Here is a 23,801-nt window from a genome sequence, read left to right on the forward strand (position 1 = left end):
CTCTTCCGCTGGCTTACATTGTGCACGTAGGTGCTCCCTAACCTGGTTCTGCTAATCTGATCTATTAAAACAGGAGAGAAAGGAGTGCGGTGGGCAGGTGGACACACACCTCAACTGCCAGAGCTCAGAAGCTGGATTTTAGAGCAGTTTGACTCTTTGGAGAAAGTCATTCACAGTTAGCTAAAAGGTCCCTAACAGCTTACAACTTGTAAAAAGCCTTCATTCGCTCCTTTAAATGAGGTAAAATTAGTCTTCCTCCACCAAACAATCATTATGCATTTAAGGACATATGTAATAGGGAAAAAACCCAGAACACCTCAGAGCCAACAGGAAGAATTTATTATTATAAATTAAAAGCTACACAGATGTGGAGGTAAACTCAGATGAGGTAGTTTCCCAGCCCTATAGTTTCTATGATGATAAATAATTATTCCTTCCCTGCTAGTTCTTTTCAGGCTGGTTTGTTCCGTTCCCTTCCAGATTCATCAATACTTGAGATTCATATTTATGTATGAAGCAGAACATGAAATGTTGCCTTCATCACTAATAATGGTCTAAGGATATCCCAATTTGGAGTGTGAGGAAGCTGAAAAATAAAATAGGATGTTATTAACTTCTTCGTTTGTACTGAATTTAATTTGCTTGATGTTGAGCTAAAGTTCTCCAAAATACTTAAAAGAGTTCTCAGAGATGATGGCCGTTGATGTCAAATAGGCATCTGGGAGCCACAATAAACATCACCTCAAGAACCTACCAGCTCATCACTTGTGCTGGATCCAATTGCAAGACCTTGGCAGTCTCACAGACCTGAGTCCTGATGGATCTCAGGTTTTTCCTGCCTGATGGCAAGATGGACATACAGACTTAAAGATAAAGGTGTCAACTATTCCATTCTACCTTGGAAGTGGTTTGAGGCAAGCACCATCTCTGTCTTGAAAAAAAATCCAGCCTTTGGACCAGGAGTAAAATTAGAGGTTTTTTACACTACACGATACTCTTGATGAAATTTAGTTGGGGATACCTAAGGACAATTTAAATAATTGTCATAATTTTGTTCGTGCCCTGTTTTGTTTCATTATTTCAGCTCATAGCTGTCTTCAGTTGTCAGTAGCCTGAACAAGTACTTCTGTGTACGATGCAGTGTTACTGGTTCAGAGGACGGGAAATTTAAGAGGGCATATTTTTTATCTGTCAAGTATTCTGGAAACTAATTTGAAGGACAGAACCTGCACCAGCCTAAAACGTGCCAAGAACAGTTAGCTAACAATGATTATGATACAAATTGAATTGTAAAATGGCTCCAGGCTGAAAATAAATTCTGCTTACCACCTTATTGTAATTGCAAGTCATCTGTGTATATGCCTACTCCAGGATGAACAAGATTTCTGCTTTTGAATTTGGAGGCTTTGGCCAGCAGTACCAAGATGCTGACCTCTCTCATACTGTACGAAAAGCGTAAATAGAAGAACACGCTTCCTATGCCTCAGTGTCTCCTCTGTCATGTAAATCAGGACTCTAATGAAGCACAAATTGAGCTTGTGTAAAGTGTATTTTAAGTTACCCTATTACTGTAAAGAAATTCTTTCACCTTTGAGCAACTGACTACATACAGATTTCACTGAGCTGACTTGCAAGACAGTGACTTGAGAGATTTTAAGTTTTTTTCCCTGAAATGATCTGTCAGCATGACTTACAGTCCTCATGGTCTCTCTGAGCTCAAGGCTATTTTCCTGTCTCAGTGTTGATGTTTGTTTTAAGCTTGCACGTATGCCCACCTTCCCAGTAATAAAACGTCCACTGCTGTCGCTCTGAACGGTATACGAAGCACAAAGGGGAGCTTCCTTACTGTATTTATCAAGTCCTTCGATCACTCCAGAGCAGACAAGTGGCTACACAGATCCTACTAAACCTTAGTTGGCCCCCAGTACATAGGGGTTGTAATATGCTGTACAACATCACGCAGACATGTGAGGCCATGGGATCCAGCAAGTAGTTGCAAGCCCTGAAGCTGCGCCTAGCTACAAGATCAGCTTAGAGAGCTGAAAAATTTTTCAGACAGAACACAGCTGAGGTAAGAGACAATGCTAGGGCCAGCGAATGTGAAAAAGGGTTCAGATGGTGGGGTTCCTGGCTCCTTCAGCCTTAAAACAGTTATTACGTATCTCGGACACCTCCAAAAATGTTTTCTCCGATTCACTTGTTAATAAAAAGTAGCACATATCCGAGATACATTCCTAACATGGCAATGCAGTGCTTAAAGTCTAAGCAGTTGGCAAGCCAAAGGAAAAGAAGAGGATTCGCAGTGATCCCACAAGCCTGATGTACTTCTCGTCAGGTGACCATGCTTACCAAGTGATGCAGCAGCATCCTGGGCAAAAAAAACCCAAACCCAAAAGCTTAACAAAGGTGATGACAAATGACAAGAACAGGATGACCCAAAAGGCACACTGGGACATGACAATATAAGACTATACATACAAGTAGGTTCACATCTCTGAACAAACCTTGAAGACTTAGACCTCAAAATGGGGTGATACAACTGAAGCATCACATACGGTTTCCTTGGCTGTGAAAGCATGTCTCCATAGCTCCTCCAAGCAACCTAAAAAGGGTTGCAGGGACATGCAGTTGCTGCTGCACTCTCTGCCCTTGCTTTTCAGGGTAAAGATGTGTCTTTCCAGATTTCTTTAAGGTATGCAGGACTATGTACACTTATAACTTTGTAATTTTGCTACCTCTCACCGTGCCTTTCATTTTGCAAGGCCACTTTAATCCTGCAGCTTCTCTAAGATAACTGCAGCAAAAGCAGCAGTGGTCAAATCCAGCTTCACGCTTGGAATAGCAAGTACCAGGTAGTAACTTGACTTTCTTACCCTTATAAAACAATGCTTCCTGCCTACAAAGGAGCAAAGATTCAAAACCCCAATCTTCATAACAAGGCCTGTTAATTAGCATCCCTAATGCTAATAAATTACAGTTCCTCTGAGTCCCCGCTTCTTGGAGCTATGGTTTTATGGTACGCTTTTCCACTCATTGCAGTAGTTTCTGTGGAGATCTAGACTCGACGTGCTTAGATGCAGTGTTCTTTTCTGCCACATACATCTCAGTAGACTTGTCTTACTTCTCAGATGAGCGTGTCCAAGTACATCACTGTCCACTTTCCAGGCAACTTCAACAAAGAACATGAATTTGTTTCAGAACCACTCCATCAACATCTTTTACGGAGATCCAAAAGAAAACTCCTTCCCACTCTCATGAGGGATACTTCAAAGCAGTAGGCATAACTTCATGATCCATGGGGTGCTCATAATCCCAGAAGAAGGTAATAGGATCTTCTTAATAACAAATGTTTTCAATTTAAAGTGTAGTATGTGCAGAGATGATAGTCCATAATCAACTGTAATGCACTAAAAAGGCACCAAGCCTGTTGGAGTTCAAGGAGCGTCTGGATGTTGCTCTTAGTCATATGGTTTAGTTTTAGGTGCTCCTACAAGGAGCAGGGAGTTGGACTTGATGATCCTTATGGGTCCCTTCCAACTCGAGATACTCTATGATTCTGTGAAAAAATAAATTAATCACTATTTTAACATGAATGCCGAGGCAAACTATCCAGGAATGCAGAGAAGACTGAAATACTCCAATTCCCTGAACTGGACCATGGACTGTTATGTTCTCCTGCCTTAGAATAAAGAGGTGGTAAGAGTTTGTAAGAGCAATGCAGGTAAGTTTGTTTTCATACAAGTTCCCCCTTTTCACAGCAGCATCCCAAATACGACCTCACAAGCACAGGATGGGTGAAGGCACTTGAGACCAAGATACGTAAATCCTCTTCCAAGAATGATTCTCTCAAAACTAGATGGGAAACTAATACGTTGTAAGATTATAAATGCAAATGCTCAAATTTCTAATGATCATGTGACACTGCCTGAGAAACTAAAGAGACAAAGCATATAATTTCTAGCAGCAGCTTTCCTGGCCTTGGTGACTTCAGAGAGCCACTGAAAGCCTGCCAAAAATGTGGGAGGTTCAGTGTCTTCAACAGAATTAGTAAGAGATTTAGACACTTGCAGTGAAGCTTTAGTGATGTTTTAAATTCGGCCACTGTCACTGCCTGCCATGATACTTGAGCCTCTTGCATGTCTCCAAGTCCTATGTGGTTCTGTGGTCCGTGTCATGTTTTGGTTACAGCATCAACCATGCCAAGAAGCACAAGAACCACAGAGTTTCCTTCAGTATGCAGACTTGGTGCTGGATTGCTGGCAGCACTGTGATGGTTTGAGCTTTGGCAGGAACCACTAGAAGCAGGAAACTGCAGTACACAACTAGGAGAGAAGTGGAAATCTCCTTGCAGAAAGGCCTTTGTGACAACTGACACGTTAACCCCGATGGGGTCTTCCCGGCCAACTTCCGTGCTGGTGAGCTCTTGGATGGGAACCAAAGAGCAACTTCCATACAAGCGTCTTAAGCTTCTGGCTCCAAGTTTGACCCCTGATTTTTCCACAAGGTTAAGTTGGAGTTTGGCTATGCTATTTGTTTACTCTTGTGAAACAAAAGGACTTGCAGTGAGAGAAATTTTATATTATCTAGGCCATAAAAATTTCCTGTTTGCTGGGACAGCCCTGTTACAAAAATAGTGTTTAAATGTCAGTGACTTTAACACAAATATTCTTTCATTCAGGAATATGCTCTTCTCAAAAATTTTAAAAGCTTACCTACCACTGGACAATAAGGAAACAACAGACTCCAGGAACTAATGTTTAAGAGTTCTTTGCATTCCATAGATCAGCAGATGAAAGCTCTGTCTTGAGCAGAAGGATAAGTGAGAAGAACAGAAGAGCAGCTTTGCCTTTTTGTGTCCTGGGTACAAAACAAGGTTTGTGCACACCATACCATTGGCCAAATGATCTCCACATTACAGCTCAACAGAGCCCACGCTGTTCCTTTGTTTTGGGACAATTGCTTGAAGGAGAACTGAGGAGTGCTATGATACGAGGCACTGAAAACTCAAAAGCCTTGAGGAACCTAAGCTAAGTTAGCCCTGCTTTGAGGTAGAGGTCAGACCAGAGGACCTCCAGTGCTCCCTATCAGCCCATATCATTCTATGATACCATCTCAATACAGCCTGCTGTATGTATAGCTAACAACTAATTGTACAAGTATAGAGTGTATAAACTGTGGCTAGTAAATACTGTAATACATCTCCTAAAATGTCAGGCTTAACAGGACCCCAGGGATTCACAGTGAATGAGGGCAAGCCAAGGAGAGAAAGTGCAACAGATCCAGCCCCAGCACCTGATGGCCTGCCAAAACAGCTCCCTTGGAGTCTGCGCTTCCTCCACACACAGTCTTTCCCTGGCTTCCTTTTGAGCAACTCTTGCCTTTCCCATATCTGCCGCAGTAGTTGCCTAGATATTTAAATATTTCAATTAATTACCAGCTTCTCAAGTTCAGGAACTATTTTACCTTACTCAAATAGTTTATTTAAAAATATATATATAATATTCTCCAATTCAGAAAAGGATAGAACTTCCCACAATGTAACATTTTTATATATATATATATATAAAATATTTATGCATTCAGTGAATGGAAACAGTTTTACTGTATACATTTTTAATGTTGTACTCTACGCAAATCTGTATTGCCTAAAAATATACTGTACTTCTGTAAATCAAAACAAGCAGGGAAAAAACACTGTAGCTGTGCGCTGGGTTATAATACCTAACAGAAATGATCTGAAAGTTTTAGTTCTGAACTTAAGAACTCACAACATCTTACTTTGCGAGTGCATAAATAGAAGACTGAATACATTCTGGCTCTGTTAAGCTGAACTGTAGTAGAGGTTACAAAATGTAAATATATTTATTAATTTTCAGTATTTCAGTGTTTCCAAGTCCACCTTTCATGATAGTGTTAAATAAATCATGGTCCTATCCTTCCAAACATTTCAACACTCTTTAAAAAACAAAAACAAACAAACAAAATTTTAAAGTGAAATGTCCTCCTTCATTGAAGTGTTAGATCATATTTTAAATTACTGCACTCCCACACAATATTTTATATATATATATATTTTTTAAATATATATATATATTTATATATATATAAAGAGACCAAATAGGAGACTACATTTTTTACTGTCAATATGTTTAACATCGCATACTGTAGTTGTATAAAACATGCATTTTCTGGGATAATTATGAACACATCATGAATGAGTCCACATAAATTATATTTTTTTGTACAACTCCCAAGTTAAAAAAAAAAAAAAAGTCAGATTAAGTGCCTCTGAGGCCCTTTCTTCCCAGCTATCAGTTCTCAAAACTCACTACCAAAATATTTATCTATACCTATAGCTATGTGCTAGAGAACCAGATTTAAAATTTTAAAATACATCTACAGTATGTTTTACTTTTCTTAAAGTTTGTGACAGTCCTCTGATATTGTGTTGTGAAATGTAAAAATAGTCACAGATTCTTTTTTTCCAGAAATAAAAAACACATCTAGGAGAGTACGCAAAAACAAGGCAAAATGAAGTTTCATAGCACTTAATGAGGGTTAATATAAGTCAGTAACTAATATTGAGGTTTGTAAAAAGGGCTGGATAAGCAGTTACATGTACAAGCAAATGGTCTAGTAATTCCAATGGTATCAGACATTGTTTCTGTAACCAACACTTCTCCACCCTTAAAACCAGTCGATATACATTCAGAATAGGCTGACATTGATATACTTACTAGGTGTAAAAATAGTGCACTATTTTTTCTGCCACAAAGCAAAATTGCATCCTAAGAGCTGGTAAACCTTCTTTTTTCCTTAAATAAAGAATGGGCAAAAAACTTGGAAAAAAATTAAATTAAGGCAATTAGACAGGTAAAACAGGACTGCCCATGATGACGTAGCTGAAACTAGTATATACTTCAAACTTATACTAGCTGCTGAACACTGACATGCAGCTTTTGATACACATGTATGAATGATATAAACTTCAACATTATGGCTTTATACAAGTGCATAGTTGCAACTGCAATAAGTAACGGTATCTGATTAATAAGCATAAAAAAATAAAGTGGAAAGATTTTTAAAACCCTCTTGCAGTATTACAGTACAATATATATACACAGTATAATGGTCACTTCTTACAGATGCAGTCTATATCACTATGGTGGATCTTCCTCCTGTTCTTCTTGCAGACATGCTGGTGGCATCTTTACGAAAGCTGAAAAGTCTTCCATTTTAATATTCATTCCTCTTGATCCTTTCATGAAATGTAGTGTATGTGTCTTGCCAAGAAAGCTTTTGTGGAACAGAGTTTAGAAGTTTACCTAACATATCCTTTTACTATTTACCAACCATTCCTCATTTGATCAGTCACTCAGGAGAATACAGGAAAACCCTCAGAGATTAGTAATTTATATTGCAGCAAAAATGTAAACCTCTGATATATATAGCACAATCTCTCAGGAAAATATATATATTTTTTAATATATTTTGGGATATGTTTCACTCTTGCTGTAACGGGAAGAAAATTATCACCTTGAATTGTCTCTGCATTCACGGAAAGCAGTTAGCTGAAAAAGAAGCAGAAATTTGGTCAGTGTAAATCTGACAAAAATACACTTCCTCAAAGTCTTCATTTAGGATGAGCTCATCAGCATAGTTGGGAGAAATATCATTCCTCTTCATTCAACAGCATCGTTACTTAAGTATAGCACATCCTTACGCATTATGATCCCAAATCAATTAAACCCCCTTGCAATAGATGAGGGTAAAGTACAATACGCACGATGTAATAGTCACTTCTAAAGATTAGTAATTTGTAAACTTTTAATACATAAAGATGCAGTATATTTAATTAACATAATGCTTGTTACTGTAAACACTAAGCCAGTTAAATTCTACAAGAGCTGGCATCTCAGTTAACTGAGTACGCAGCTGAGGTACAGCCCTAGTGCTGCTGTCATCACCCATTCTTTTATAAAGCTGAGACACACCTTATGTACTATTTAAAAGAATTCTTAGGAATTTAACATTTAGGATTTTCTTCTGTGTAAACATAACATTGCAAAAATAATCAAACATTGAGAACTATAAAATAGTTATCACTATTTCCAGTACATTCATCACATTGCATATTTAAGTAAGCCATGGGACAAATTAGATCAATAAAACAGCTGAAATCAATAAAACAGCAGAATCTTTTCTAAAGCGGTCAAGGAAACTGTATCACAGAAGCTGCAAAGCCCATTTGTTTATGTAGTTTTCAAATGCATGGTTAGGTACCCAAAAAGCACAGCACTGCAAAGGAAAGCCAAGTCAAATTCACTTCATAACACAGGTAAGAAAAGCAAAATGCAGAACTCCAGTGTTTTCATGTCTGCTAGCCATAGACCAGTTTGTTTATGTTAAAAGCTTAAAAATGAAAAGTAATTGTAAATACCAATTCTATTTCAGCTAAATATCCACCTGCTACAATCTCCCTTTTAGCCTTCAAAAATTATCTGCAGAGGTTAGCAGTATTAGCACTATAGATGGGCAGCTACTCTGACAACAGCTGGGTTTTTTTTCAGGCAGGCAGACATGAATTTTGAAAAAAAGATCTAAAATTAGAAAAATAAAAACACTGACAAAGGCAATAACTTCATTTTAATGAAAATGACTCCTCTAAAAATTCATCAACATCATGAACAGAATCTCATTTTTACTGTTTAAAATATTAAAATGAGATCTTGTATTTTCTCTGCTTTGAGAAACAAAATCCAACATAGCATGCTGTATTCAAAGGCAAACAAATCCATTCCTCTCTATTTAATTTACCCCTTATACTTCTTCAGAAATCAAAAACATCGTCATCATCATCACCATCAATATCATCAACATCATCAAATGACCAATCCCAGTCCTTAAATGCCAGATCAAGTAATCTGCAACAGGAGGGTTTGATGTTTAATGTGTGTCATGCTCCTATAAAAGACTTCAAATTTCCATTTATCATCACTAAACCTTTTTAAGTAAAAGACTGTGTTAAGGTAGGTGGGTTCCTTCCTTCGCCTATCATGGAATATGAAGACTCAGTTAGTATTCATGTAAGCCAGGAACATTGTATTCATTGGAAATTTAACTCACAAATCATTCAATTTTATAGAACACTTACCATATTGATTTTTCCCCCAAAAAAATTCAGTAGAAAAGACCAACATGTACCATTTCGTAAAATTAGCTGCTTTCTGTTTTGCTGCTGTTCTTGTTGACTAAGGTACAGTTTCATGCTCTCCTGGTATCCCTTTCCAGACAATAACACAAGGCTAACAATTTTTCCACTAAAATCAAGTAATTTTGATTGCTGAACAGAACATCAAATGAAATAGCATCATCTGAATTTAAAAACAAATACAGTAGGATTTTACTATATCCCAAATACAGTGGGATTACACTATTCAACTATCCTGTAGCTCATTATTTAAAGCTAAGCAATGCTAAAAAAGAGGCTATGGATACATCAACTGTTCTCTAGGCACTGCTGCCTGAGCTCCTTCTATGGTCACCATAGAACAAAGAAAGCAAGTGAGGCAAACCTTGTCAGCAAATGAGTCATTTTATCTATTTTAGACATTTATTTTGAGATGGGATGAATCATTGTCTAGAAGCATTCATCTCTTTCTGTTGTTACTGAAGGATCTTAGACAAATATCTTAAGTACTAACTTCTTCATTGCTACAGCTACAAGAAAGGAAACTCAGTCTAGTCATCTCTCCAGTAAGCTCAATGGATTTTAAATCAGGATTGTCTGCCAACCATAGGAGGCAGAGATAGAAACCTTACTCTAACAGAGCTTTCAGTGTGTTTTAACTAAAACATGCTACAGTGTTTAATATAGTCATTCACATGCTTTCAACAAAATGGGTTTCAGGAGGTTTTTTGGGTTTTCATGTTTTCAAGTTTTTATACTTTGAAATGTGATGTATCTCTGAAAAGGCTCAATCTTCATTTATTACATGAACTACTGCTGTAGTAATTTTTCAAACACTTAAAGAATGTATTAGGCATTAAAATATATTAAAGTTGATTTTTTTTTCAATTTGGAATTATCCTTTTGGCATAATTCAACTCAATGGATAAACAGAAATTGTATGGTCTGTATCAAAAACTGGTTTGCCCTTTCTTAAATAATCACGAAGAACAACAGCCATGAAGACCTTGGAGAAACAACCACTGTGTGAAATTCCTAGCAAGGACAGCATTTATTGGACCACGCAGGTTGGAAGGGACCTCAGGAGGTCTCTAGCCCAACCTCCTGCTCAAAGCAGGGTCAGCTACAAGGCCGGCCCAGGCTACTCAAGGCTTTGTCCTATCAGGTCTTGAAAGCCTCCAGGGATGGAGGCTGTCCAGTCTGCCTCCCTGCCCGGCTGTCTGCATTGGCTTTTCCTTCTATCCAGCTGGAATCTCTCTTGGTCCAACCAAGCCCCTTGTCTCTCGGCCTCCCACCGTGCAGCACTGAAGAGCCTGGCTCTGTCTCCTCAATACCCTCCCCACAGGCAGGAGCAGGCTGCTATGAATCCCTCCCTTGGAGATGTCCTTCATGCAGGTTGAACAAGCCCAGGTTCCTCAAGCCTCTGTTATGACCATTCTGGTGGCCTCCACTAGACAGACCTTCCCCAGTTTTGTCAATGTTTGGCTTCAATTTGGGGCCCAGACGTGGAGGCAGTATCTTGCTGCAGACTAAGGAGTGAACAGAGGGGGATAAGCTCTTCCCCGAATCATCTGGCTGCACTCCTCCTGGTGCAGTCCCAGAGCCTGCCTTCCTGCCAGGGTCCACTGCTGGCTCATCTCCAGCTTGTCCCCAGTCACTCAGTCCACAGATTTAACTGGCAACTACATCTTCGTTCTTAATATAAGTTCACAACAGAAAATATGGTAAGCCTTTGCACAAAAGCCTCATGGAAGCACCAGTCAGATACAAAATGGCTATAGCAATTACAGTAATTTATAAGTATGTGGTTTCTAATTTCCACTGGTTTGACAGACTTGCATTAGTAAGGTGATAGGTGACATGACCTCAGAGAACTACAATTTTCCATCTGTTAGGTACATTTTCAAAGCTAATTTGGAAAGTTTAACTGCAAAAATAAACTGGTTTACGTGCAGAAATATTCATCCTCCTCCTTTTCCCACCATTACAAAATATACAGATAGGAAAAAACAGACAGAAAAAAAAACATTCAAGACTGATTCGCAGTGGACGAGGACCACAACTAAAAAGAACGGCAAGAGTAAATAATGTGTTATGAAAGCATTTTGTAAAGAAGGTCATGAAGATTGAAAGAAGGGTGTTAGAAGGAGAAAAATTATTTTCAGAACACCTAAGAATAGTTGTGGAAAAAGAATCAGAATTGATAATATACTCTTTATATGTCAACAGTAAGAAACTCAATAACAGTACTGAATTAGATTGTAAACACTATGCAGAAGAAACACATTCTACTTGTCCCACAAGTTGCCATGAATGTTTTCTTGATTGATGCTTCAATCCCATCATTGATACTTTGGTTAGTTTTGCACAAAGAAACTCTTTGATAATCGATCCCTAAAGAGTAGTGATTAAAAAGCTTTTAACCTTCATGGTTATAATAATAAAAAAAAAAAATCTAATAATTTAAAATCCAAATTATGAGGTCTGGCTTTATTTTAAGTATCTGAAGTAAATCACCAAAAATTAGACTGTGTGGAAGTTAGGAGGGAAGTGAAATTAAGTTACTTTGAGTACTTCACTGTGCATTTCCACACATTAAAATACCAGTATTTTTTTAAGATCTAACTCTTCATAGCATAAGGTTCTTTTGTGATAACAACATCATCACAGCAAAAGTACACTTACTGCATTCCCTGCTGTAATGCTGGCAACCCACTCAACCCAGTTTTCAACCAGCCAGCTGAGATATTGGTAGCAGTCTGGTCACAGAAACAAGGAGAGCAATACTGTCTAGCCACCACAAATTATCTCTCTGGGGAAAAATGTTAAGTCTTTGCTGAACTGACCAAACTTTTTCACAGGCTGTCAACAACTGGGGACTGATATGACCAAGTATTAGCTAGTACTTGTGCAATCACATAAGCACTACCTGCAAAATGTTATCACTTCCACAATACAGTACAGGATTTTGCTCCTTAAAACTGATCTAGGAATAGATTACTGGTTTTGGTATGGACGTTTTTTTCCCCAAATCAGAGAAACTTGATAAGACTATTCTTTTAGGAACTATGAGACATGAGCATGAGTCCTTCTAGGCTGAATAAGGAATTGAAACCCATTCTCCCGCCCTTTGGTAAGTACTCCAGCTACGTGACTAAATAGCAATCTCCCATCTTCCTGCTCTCTTTCAAAAAGCACAAGCAATGCTCACAGGTGCCTACCACTGCACCGATGTGTTCCATGCTGTGGAACCTGCATGGGCAGAGACACAAAAGGGAGATTCATCTGAACTAGCTTTTCACTGTAGATGTCCAAAAGCATGCTGTATGCTCCTTTTCTACAGTAGGAGGACATGAATTCTGAAAACAACTCTTCCTAAACATCAACTGTAAATGGAGTCAGACATAGATATATACACATTTAGTCAGATGAAACATACATTAACACACAAATCTGCAATCGGGTGTCTAACCTTAGAGCAGGGCAGGAATTCAAACACCTGCCTCAAAACCAAGCAATAAGAAACAGAAGACATGTAGTCTTTTGCTAGGTGTAAGGCCTTCTAGACTGCTTTTTGAAGGCACCTAATTATCTCCAAGGTTCATTAGGACCACAACTTCAAAACAGGTACAGTAGTGGCCATCTTGAAAATTGTTAAACCTTTTTTGTTCTTATTTTCTTTTCTTTTTTTTTAAATCTTCACGCCTCACTGACTCTTTGCCTACTTAAACCATACTTTCCCTACTAGCTGCCAGTTCACAGGAACTATTTAGGCTACAGATGATGCTACAAGTTCTGCCTGTTACACGTAAAAGCAATAGGATACATTATCAGTACAGCAGGGTTAACTAACAGGTAATGCAAGGTCCTTTAAACAAAGGAACAAACATCATGGCTCTTCTTATAACTTAACTCAGGTTTATAGAAGATAACATGCTAGATCACATGTCAATAGTCAACAATATTCACGGTCAATTATCCTTATCAACATATACGTCCTTAATTGTAGTAAAAAGTTTAAAACAATAAATAGCAGCTCTTGTGTCACCTTGGCTTGTTTGGAGGAAGCTGTCGACTTGGTCGTCTGATGGACTGGTTTGGCTGTACCTTCATGGAAGTTCTGGGAGAAGATCGAGCAAAGGGGTCTGGTGCTGGAGGCTTCTTGGGTATTTTCTTCACCAGTCGGCTCACCCACTTTTGCTGTTCTTCTGTAGAACTAGCTAACAGTAGTAGATTCTTTGCCGTTGAAATATCATAGTACACTGTAATAAGAATTTTTAAAATAAAAATGAATAGTTATTATTCTAAACATGTCTCCACATCAAAAATTAGTTGTCAGATTACCACACTCTCACAGTCAACACAAAGAGAAATCAGCAGAGAAATCAAAAACAAAGTGAACCAGATTTTGCCAGACTTTTAAGTTTCCTGCCTGCTGACAGTGCCTCCTCCTTACATTTAGAGGGTAACAACTTAGTACTATGGAAGATACATACTCACAGGGAAACAAACCAAGGAAGGGTAAGACAAAGAGGTGCGCCTGAGCCCAAGAAACTATGTAACGAGTCACAAAGAGTAAACTTCACTGAATGTCATCTATTTCGTAACACGCACTAACAGTATTGTTTCACACAGCAATGCAGCACAACACACAGTGTGAGCAGTCTTAAAACTACCATGCTTTACTGCATGAGTCTGATGACACAACAGGTATATACGTATATTGGCCACATGCCATTAACTCACAGCAGTGAGATGATCCTCACGTAGACACCCTTAGAAAGGCTGACGGCTACGTACTAATAAAAGAAAAACCTACCTGTTTATGTTTAGTTGGTGTCAGACCATTACTAGAATCCTCTGATCTATTAGAACGCCTTGTGACTCCAGCGACTATATGCATATTCATATACTTGCTATTTACCTTTGCAAGGTGCTATAATCTCTTCTTTTTTATCCATGTGATCTTTGTGACATTTGATATGGCAACGGCGACATTCTAGAGCAGGAGGAGGTTTAAACATATGCCACAGTGGCTTCATACAAGCTTCACAATTGGTTGGAAAGTGATAAAGAGTAGGTATAAACTCATGTCCTTTGTGACAAATGCAATTTGACTTCTCTCCCATGGGCTCCACAGGAAATTCCTGTTCCTTTTTGCTCTCTCCTTCATTAGCATATAGAATCTAGAATCAAAGCAAAGTAATCTTGGTACTCCTAGATGACAAATGTAAATTCAGAGTAATTTTCTAAGTAGAAAGACTGAAGAATTACACTGGAATCTATTTTTTTCCAAGGGTTTTTTAGTAAGTATTTCATTAGACAAAGTTATGAAAATATTTTTGACAATGTGTGAAATACCATGTTTGTTAACCTGGAAACATTAATTTATTGCTGAATACCTGGAATATCCTTGGAATTTCCTTGGAATCTGCTCTGTACACATCAGTCTGAGTGACTGGTCGGACATGGAAGAGTTTGCTGTAGGAAATTATTTCAATAAGGACAAAAATTAATGTTACCAAAATGATAAATCTAAATTGACAGGTTAAGTTAGGATACAACATACCACATTAAGGCTTAGAACCATTAAAGATTTGGTAGTACAATTTTCTAATCACTTGATTAAAGTCCTATCTTTCAATCCTGCACATGAACTTCCAACAACCCTAAATAAAAAGAAGGCATGAGTATCCACCTTTATTTGCAAAAAAACCGACAGCACTGAAAAACCAACATCATGTGACTTTAATGATTGCCAACTGCTTTCTAACACAATCCTCTCCCCACTCTCCAACCTCTGAATATCCACATTCTGCTTTTCTTAAGAAAATAAATTAATTAACTATACAACCCACCTGCAAGGACATGTTCTAAGTCAAAATGTACAAACACTGAAAATTATAGCCTCTCTGCTTAACGTTTTTTGATATAATGTGTATGTGAGGTAGGTCTAGCTGAGCTAGTAGAAGCAGTTCAGTTACATCAGAACTCAATGGAGCTCCCTGTATCAGACTGAGCACCACACTACTGCTGCACCACTGCTTATAGCAAACACAATTCTTCATCGCAATGGATACCTAAGGTCCCAGCTCCGTAGTTCAAATTACAAAAGTACGTCCCATTTGACATGCTCCCAGACTGGACCTCAAGTCAAAGTCTTTCCAAAGTTCACCTACAAATCAGAAGAAGGAATCTCACAGGATAATACTTACTCTATATCTAATACCATATAGGGATTAGATTGCTCTTTATCTTGTTCGCTGTCATAGAACAGGATCTTCTTACTGCTTACAATTACATACTGTTAGGAGACAGAAAAGCATAAAATACACATTTTAATCCAGCTCATCACAGATTTCAAAGATGCCACAGCAATTACCACAGATGTTACAGCAATATTTTTCTACAATTTTATTAAATGGTAACTAAATGGACAATAGTAGTACTGTATGCTAAGTCCATGATTTGCCAATAAATTCATTGCACAACAAACAAAATTCTGATTAACTGATAAATCAATTTATGCTATCAGACTAATTTAAACAAATTTAAGTACCTATGAAAAGATAAAAATGAAAGTCTGGAAGAAAGTCAGATAAAAGTTTTTCATTTCAATTTTACTGATTTAATTTTCACTTGGACTGGTAGTAAGAATAATTGTCATCTTATGATGCCTATTTTACATGTGCAGTTCACAACTAATAGGGATCATACTCACAAAGATCACTGTTATACTTACCAGCATTGCTAGCAATTTTCATAAAAAAGCTAGTTTGACTGAGCACTAAGTGAACCCGTATGAAAATGTGTATGTTATCCTTTGGGCATCAAAGAGGTTACAGAAAAGCAGTAAATGGGTGAAGGCTGCACAAGGCAGATGAGTAGTTGTTAGTTTTATCTCCTAAATAAAGAATTTTGTCAAGGGCATCTGTTTCCAGACTGCTGAATTCCAGCTACGTAATACTGCTGGGAATGCTTATGGCTGAATGTACAAGGTCATGTATGTTTGAAGATCATGAATTGCTGTTCTCAACTCTGTCTGGACAAAGAAGTGTCTTAACCTATTACAATTGTCTTAACCTGCTCCTCTCAGACATAGCTATACCAACTAACATATTTTATACATTTAAGTAATGAGAGAACACATATCGAAGAAAAATTGAAGTGTTGAAAACCTGCAGTAAGTTTAAACCCCAGACTACACATGAAACAAGATCATAAATCTGGTTTTCTTACCTTTTTAACCCATCCAAATTTTTTAGTGTTATTTCTAACAGGCAGTGATAGCCAGCCTTCCAATCTCGATTCTGAAAAAAAAAAAAGGATATGTATTAAAAAACATAAACATTCACAAAACATTACTTTTGAGACTACTATGCATTTTAAAATAGTTATCGAAGATCAATAATAAAGCAACAGAGCAAACTTGAGAACATGAACTATTTAAAACTACAAGGTCTTGCAAGGTTTATCACAGTAAATGTTCAGGAATAAATTAAATCATGTATTCCTGAATACAGCCAATAACCAACAATGCAATCACAAAAAAGTAGTAGGCACAAGGAATAAGGGGAAGAGCAAACTTGCAATTATAGCACACGCATTCCCTTTAGTAGTTTCTTCAAGAATTAAAATGCTTATGTTTATCAACCTTTACCTTTTAAAACAGCATCTGAAGATATTAGTACAGACCACACAACATCCAGTTCAAGACAAAAAAGGCAAACTACCACCACAAATAGCCTATATCCTCTATACACTGAGTAAAATTTCAGAAGTTTAGTATTGCAATTTGTATTTTTTGCTCTGTAAATTTTTGTTTTTTTCTAATTCTGCCTATATCTCCTAGGCTTTCTACTCCAAAATAAGTAATTTTTGGCTAATCCTTAGGCCCTACCTAAACTCAACTACCTTTTCACACACTTGCAGTATTTTATATTACACTAGCACATTAGTCAGACTGGATTTATCAACAGTATTAACAGCTCAGCTGATGTACACTTTTCAGTAGTAACCAAAAGCTCACCAGGATCACACTTTCCTAGTGCTTGGTGATACATAGTATCACATAACCTTTGACCCTATTTTTATAACTGCACTTAATACAAGCATTTATTTCCCCTATGTTTTATTAAAAGGAACTACTCAATCACAGTATTTTTCTAATGAGTTTCCCACCCTAGCAGATAACCTCTAACCTCTACTTAAGCCTTAAGTATTAACAAGCACAAAACCATGAAAGGAGCATAAACATGCTCCAAAATTGCAAAAGCTATGTCCTTTCTCATCAGACAGCATTTGCAGGCTCCTGCCCATGATTAACATAGCATAACAAGTATTCATAGATTTCTCATTTTGTCTGGAGAGACCTGAAGCAAAGTTATTTACTCAGATATACACTGTCTTCAAAGTTTATTGCTCTAGAAGCACTGCTGTTGATGATTTTTATGTACATACCAAGTACATGAAGTAGTTCTATAACGTGTATTTTGCCTCATACCTGCCACTTAAAATTTTTCCTTTCAACTACACCTGATGCAAAAGGTAGCAAGCATAATGCTGATGCAAAAAACCCTTCCCCACATCCAGGAAGCATGTGTAGTTTGTTAATGGTGTGAAAAAATATGCATTAATATTTTCCTTATTTTTCTCTGTAATCTCTAATACTATCGCATGAAATTGGACAAAATGAGAGCTTCTGATTACAATTCTTCATTTCTGGTGTCCATTCTATATTGACAGACCAGAGAAAGGGCAGAATATTCCAGAATTTCCACATTATGTGCTTATAAGCACTAGGAAGGAAAAAAAACAACAAAACACAACCATCATACCTCAAATCTGTTGTAGTTATGTCAGCAAAAAGTCCTAGCTTAGATATGGTCTTTGCTTTACAACAAAACAAAACTACGCAGATACCATAACAGCAGCTAACAATAAAAAAATTACGTATGTACTTAACAATTCTTTTATTAGAAGCCTCACAGCAAAAACCAGAGAACGAGGAAAATAGAGGAAATGCATTATTCTTTACTCTAGTTTGATGAAGTAATGTCAATATCCCAAAACAAGTTTTGCCTTCAGTGGAAAGTTATTCACACTTTAAAGGAACCTCAAGTGAAATACAGAAATTTGAATGTAATTTAAAAAAACCCACCTCTGACATTAACACTAAACATAAGTTTCATTCAACACAGTGTATGTGTAGTCATATAAAATGAACATAGAATTAATAACACAAAGCTCTGTTTTACCAGAGCCATATCATTTCATTATATGCATTATGTGTCTGGAAAAATGAATAAAGTCTGCTTGCCTCATCCATACAAGAATCAAATATTAAGATTCAAATTAAGGCAAAACAATGTAATACTCAGAAGACTCAATTTCTATGAGCAAATAATGTAAATTTAGATGGTGAGGAGTTAGATGTCTTCACACTTCACTTAAACACAAAGATTTGACTTTTTGGCATCCAGTGTCTTAGGGTCATACAGATAGCTGCAGATACTGGATAGAGGCTACCCTGAAAACAAGGCCACCAGGCTTATTTATTCAATGATTTAATGAAAACGGTGGTTTTATAAATGGCAGCAAGCATCTGTAAACATTCAGAGAAACACGCCAGTTATTTGTTCATGCAAACTCTTTCATGTCTTCGATGGCAATGTTTACTGCCACTGAAGTGTGTTTACTGTTTTTTGTTTGTTTGGATTTTTTTGTTGTTTTAATAAATGTATTAATAGCGTTAGTTTTGAAACAGAGAAAAGGACACAGTAAGAACAAAACCAAACAAGGTCTCAGGGATGTCACCTGTGCTATCAACTTCTGTAGGGCTGTGGGAACAAGACAAAGGTTCTTCCTCTGAGTCAGAATCAGAATCGAGAAGCATGCGAGAACTGGAAGGCTTAGTGGCAATACTGACAGAGGTAGAAGAGTGCTGGTAGGTAAAGGACATGGATTCCATAGTGTGGGATTGAGTGATATGGACTAAACATAAAGCATAAAAGGAGGAAAAAGGTAGAAAAGAAGTCAAAATAGAATCTCTAAGAAGAGAGTATTAGTTTTACATTTCATGACCTAACACAGTAATGGCAAAGTAACCACCAGAGTAAAGTGGAAAAAATACTTAAGTTTTAATGGAGTACAATAGAATTTTTTAAAGACATTTCTTTAAATAAATGTAAGATGAAGTATGATTACAGACAAATTTAGTTAGTAGGTGGACAGTGATCACTATTGAAGCGTTGATAAAATGGTAGAAATACACGAAGATGAAAAGCCACAGAATCATCAGACCGTTAATTTAATACTTCCGCTTCTATGGTGAAACACTGATATAAACCCAATTAATTCAGAAATATTAAAAAAATTAACATACCAGGGAATCCATCATCTGCCTCAGCGTCTCCAGGTCCACTGCCTATGCTACTGTTGTCTAGACCAATGTGCAATGACTGCAGCTGTGAACGAAGCTGTTCAATGTCACTGTCTTTGCTGTCCAGAGTCATCTGGAGTTCAATTCGTATCTGACTCTCTTCTGCTATTTGCTGTAAGGATAAATTACAAGATTTCCTATTATCACAATGGCCAGTTATTCAGAGAAAACATAAGTAGAAAATTATGCAGACTTTGCAGCTAATCTCAATATATACACTGCATAATTCTTTTGGTCACAGGAAATTCAGGAGTAGAGACTGTATACACTACCTTAAAGCCTGTATCAATTAAATGAGAATTAGAAAAAATGCTATCAATGTTTATATTTGCAAAAGGGTCTTACTGCCTGCATTTCATTGATTTCCTTCTGATATTTGATCATCATTTGGGTTAACTTTTCTCTTTCAGACTTCAGTTCCATATGCAGTTTCTTATTTTCCTTTTCCTTCCGCCTTACATCAGTGTCAGCTCCACGTTTGACTGGACCCTTCCGATTCATGATCTCAGCCAATTTATTCACAGCCTTCCCATGGGAAAGAAAAAAATGACAAAAACCACACCAATAAATACACAGTTATATCATGAAGAAATAGTCTTCTCTCCTATCCACTACCAGACACTTTTAATCTAACTGTAAACTAAGACCTCTGCAATTCAGTACTATAAAGTTGCTTTAGTTCAATGTATTACTCAAAACTGAAAAGAAGGTAATGATGCCAATTTCACTTCCAAGTATTAGCTGTGAACACTTCTATTCATTTAAATACTCCCTTCGGTTTTCATTAGTTAGCCCTAAAATATATCCTTGGATTAAAATGCCACTTGTTCTAAAAAACAATCTGGATTAAAATCAGAAATATTCTGGTTTATGGAACTTGTAGAGGAATATAAATCAAGATGGAAAACAGTAAAATATGAATTAATTTGACTGAAATTAAGATTTTTGCTGGTGCACCGCATCTGGATTTCCTCTGTGATAAATAACAAGGATGCAGTTTCACTACACTGGAAGTCTACTTAGTAGAAGCAAAAAAGAGATCATTTTAAGTTGGTTTAGGGGCAAAAAAGAATAAAGCATTAACGGTACATATAGATAGTTTACCATGGAAAGTTTTCTATTAAAAATTATTTGATTCACAAACACTATCTCTTCGTTCAGATACATTTGCTTACCTGGGTTTTCAATGTTCTTTCATTCAACAACTGTTTCTCAAATTGTGCTTTAATATTTCCTACATTTGCTTCTTCTTCTTTCAGCTTTGTAATTTCTGTAGCAAGGTAATTAAGAAAAAATAAACTCATTATAATAGAAAGGAGTACTATTAGAGAACAAAACTGGTTTCAAATTAAATTGCATTTGGTTCAGAGAATACATACGTTCTTGTGCTTCCTTCAGTTTATTGTTTAGTTCTTCCTTCTCATTAGCAAGATTAGCCACATCACTAGTTAGTGTCCTATTTGCTTCCTCCAACTACAAAACAAAAAGTGCACATGACCATATAACAAAACTCATTTGGCATACGAAAGCATTACAGGACAGAAGGAAATGCTTCAAAATGAAACCTGAATATAGGATAAGAGGACCAGCTGTAAGAGGGGTAGAGGCACAAAAGAAAGAATGATCAGAGAGATGCATTGAAGAAACATGGTAAGACTTTTTTTTTTTCCTGTTTCATTCAAAGAAAATAAACATTTTTAAAATGTCAGGTATACTTGTATATCACTTACCTCTAAGTATGCTACATAACAATGGATAACTCAAACTGCAAATAAAACTCAAGGTCATGTAAACCTCTACCAAAATCACAATTCGTATTACTCACAGAGGCTATTGTGACATCTTTCTCAGTAAGTTCCTGTTTATGCCTAGCCATCATCTCTTTAATCTCCAGCTCTTTCATAATCTTCTCTTTTTCCAAATCAGAGTACTGTTCTTCAGCAATGGAACGTGCAAGTTGTTCTGAATCCGCTTTTGTCAACGTAATCTCTAGCTGAGCAGCCAAGGAATCTCTGCAAATTATTGATATATATATTATTAACTTTAAAAATGGCAGGTTACTGGGTGGGGTGGGTGTGGTAGGAAAAAAGAAAAAGAAAACAACAAAAAGTCATCCTAATCTTTTATGTATTAGTAGTACAACTAGTAAAACCTACCTCTCGTCCTGTAACTCTTGTATCTTTTGCGGCATTTCTTTGCAAAGTTTGGTCTTTTCCTCACATTCTTCTTTAAGTTCTCGAACTTGCGTCTTATACAGAGTCTAGAATTTAAAGTTGGAAAGAAAAGGACATGACTTGCATATTCTAGCTTGAAGGTACACAAAAAATGATACAAGATGACACTGTATGCAATTCTTTAATCACACACTCAATTATAGTATAATTGTGCAATGCCTTCTCTAAATTTAACTAAACATCATCATCATTCACAAATATGTTTCAGTTATTTTTGGGTTTTTTTGTAACTTGTCTTTGTGAATTAATAGATGCATGATATACGTTGTATATGTTCATAAACATACTGTTAAAGAGACTCTAAATGTGAAAGTCCCTATTTGACAGAAAATCAGAAGTATCAGAAGCAAGGAAAATCATTAATTTATTTTGCTGTACTATTTTAAATCTTTGTCTGACATAGGTAGGTATGTAGAATTTAGACTTTAACCATACAAATCCATGAAACGAAAATGACAGTTAAAGAGCAAAAAGAAGCATAGGAGGAAGGGAAAAACAGATTAGAAAAGCATTTGAAATTCAATATTTCATGAAATCGATACAAATCTAGAGCTCTAAAGGAAATGAAAAATCATATTGCTCTGTACACTCAAATGACTGAGTACAGGTAAAGTGACAGACAACTGCAAGTGGACTTACTGCAGGGATTTCAAGACAGACTGTCTCTCTCTGGCCTGTCCAGAGCAGTCAACTGACCTCAACTCTCCCTTCCTCTCCTTTACTGTGTGCAACTTTGTGATCTATTAAAACTTCATATAGTCCTTCTCCTCACTGACCTGAAGACCACAGTAAAATCTTAAGCTTCCTCTAATTCTGAAACAAGCCTTTTGGCCTCTACCTGCAGTGCAACTGCCTGTGCACTGTTAATATAAATTAATCTCCATATGCTAGTGATGATTACTAAGTACAATACTAATTTATTTTGTTGTACCTTATCACGATAAAGCAAAAACTCCAACAGATCTCTACCAAGTTTGGCTGTAATGCAAAAATTTCCTTCCAAGCCTTAAATGCCCACGTTTTGTCACAACACATGATTCTGAGAATACAGCTCTTCTCTTCCATGCAGCATGGAAGAGATGCTAAATGCAAAAAGCTTGAAACATGCAGAAAAATATTCACACTGTAGAAGAACAAGCTGCTTGACTCCTCCCTCCCTCTGAACTGTGTTTGGGACTCCCTTCCAAAGCTGGGACATTTCTTAACATGAGCTCTTTCACACTGATCTGTGATCAAGAACAAGGAGTGATGGCAAGGCTGCAGAAAAGACTGCAGACAGACACAAGAAAAAGAATTAGCTTTAGGTTAGAGATGTGAAACACCTGATGGCTGAGGAGGAAGAAGAAAAACTAATATTGTACTTAGTAAACAGATTATTATAAAAAATAAAGCAGCATAAAACATACCAAGAAATACTGTTCAGCTTCAAGTTGGTCTTAGTAAACAGTTTAGTATAAAAATAAAGAAGCATAAAACATACCGAGAAATACTGTTCAGCTTCAAGTTGGTCTTGAAGCTCTTTCATTTGTCCATCTGCATCTTGACGTTCCCTAGAAAGGAATAACACGCTTTAAAGGAAAAGATATGAAGATATTCCAAACTAGTAAATAGAAAAGACACCATTCACACTCTTAAGATCTTCAGTCATTTCCTGACAAAAGTATGGTCAGCAACTAAACCTGAAGCTTCCTCTAGTTACCAGCTCTCTTTTTCACTTGTACAGCTGAGAACACTGCACTAATAACAAGTCAGTTTAATACTGTTAACACGCAAACTACAACAGTGTCACATGGTTTAACCAGTAAGAGACACTGATAAAGCAAACAGCCACCCACAGAATGTTATTTCCGTGTAAAACATCACTGAACTGACAGATTGGTTTGGGTATCTCGTTTGCTAGAGCTCAGTCTGTGAAACCATGCCTGTGGTCTTCAAC

The 23,801-nt window shown here is 37.0% G+C and overlaps 1 protein-coding gene across 2 annotated transcripts in view; it reads right to left on the minus strand.

The window, feature by feature from the left end:
- Window positions 1–5,455: 5,455 nt before the first annotated feature.
- Window positions 5,456–23,801, minus strand: part of ROCK2 (Rho associated coiled-coil containing protein kinase 2) — a 101,617-nt gene continuing 83,271 nt past the window's right edge. Inside the window, exons 20-32 of one of the 2 annotated variants that reach the window (XM_049819593.1) lie at window positions 23,346–23,415; window positions 21,788–21,891; window positions 21,457–21,643; window positions 21,011–21,104; window positions 20,807–20,901; window positions 19,977–20,156; window positions 19,575–19,743; window positions 16,430–16,500; window positions 15,406–15,494; window positions 14,593–14,671; window positions 14,115–14,376; window positions 13,239–13,452; window positions 5,456–7,571 (exon numbers count right to left, since the gene is read on the minus strand). In XM_049819593.1, coding sequence (XP_049675550.1) covers window positions 7,568–7,571; window positions 13,239–13,452; window positions 14,115–14,376; window positions 14,593–14,671; window positions 15,406–15,494; window positions 16,430–16,500; window positions 19,575–19,743; window positions 19,977–20,156; window positions 20,807–20,901; window positions 21,011–21,104; window positions 21,457–21,643; window positions 21,788–21,891; window positions 23,346–23,415 — 1,618 coding nt within the window. In that variant the 3' untranslated portion in view covers window positions 5,456–7,567. Of the gene's footprint in view, window positions 7,572–7,591; window positions 8,925–13,238; window positions 13,453–14,114; window positions 14,377–14,592; window positions 14,672–15,405; window positions 15,495–16,429; window positions 16,501–19,574; window positions 19,744–19,976; window positions 20,157–20,806; window positions 20,902–21,010; window positions 21,105–21,456; window positions 21,644–21,787; window positions 21,892–23,345; window positions 23,416–23,801 lie in introns of those variants that run through there. The other variant, XM_049819594.1, reaches the window with a different exon arrangement.

Source organism: Accipiter gentilis, chromosome 16 (assembly GCF_929443795.1).
Source record: "Accipiter gentilis chromosome 16, bAccGen1.1, whole genome shotgun sequence".
NCBI classification, from domain to species: Eukaryota; Metazoa; Chordata; class Aves; order Accipitriformes; family Accipitridae; genus Astur; species Astur gentilis.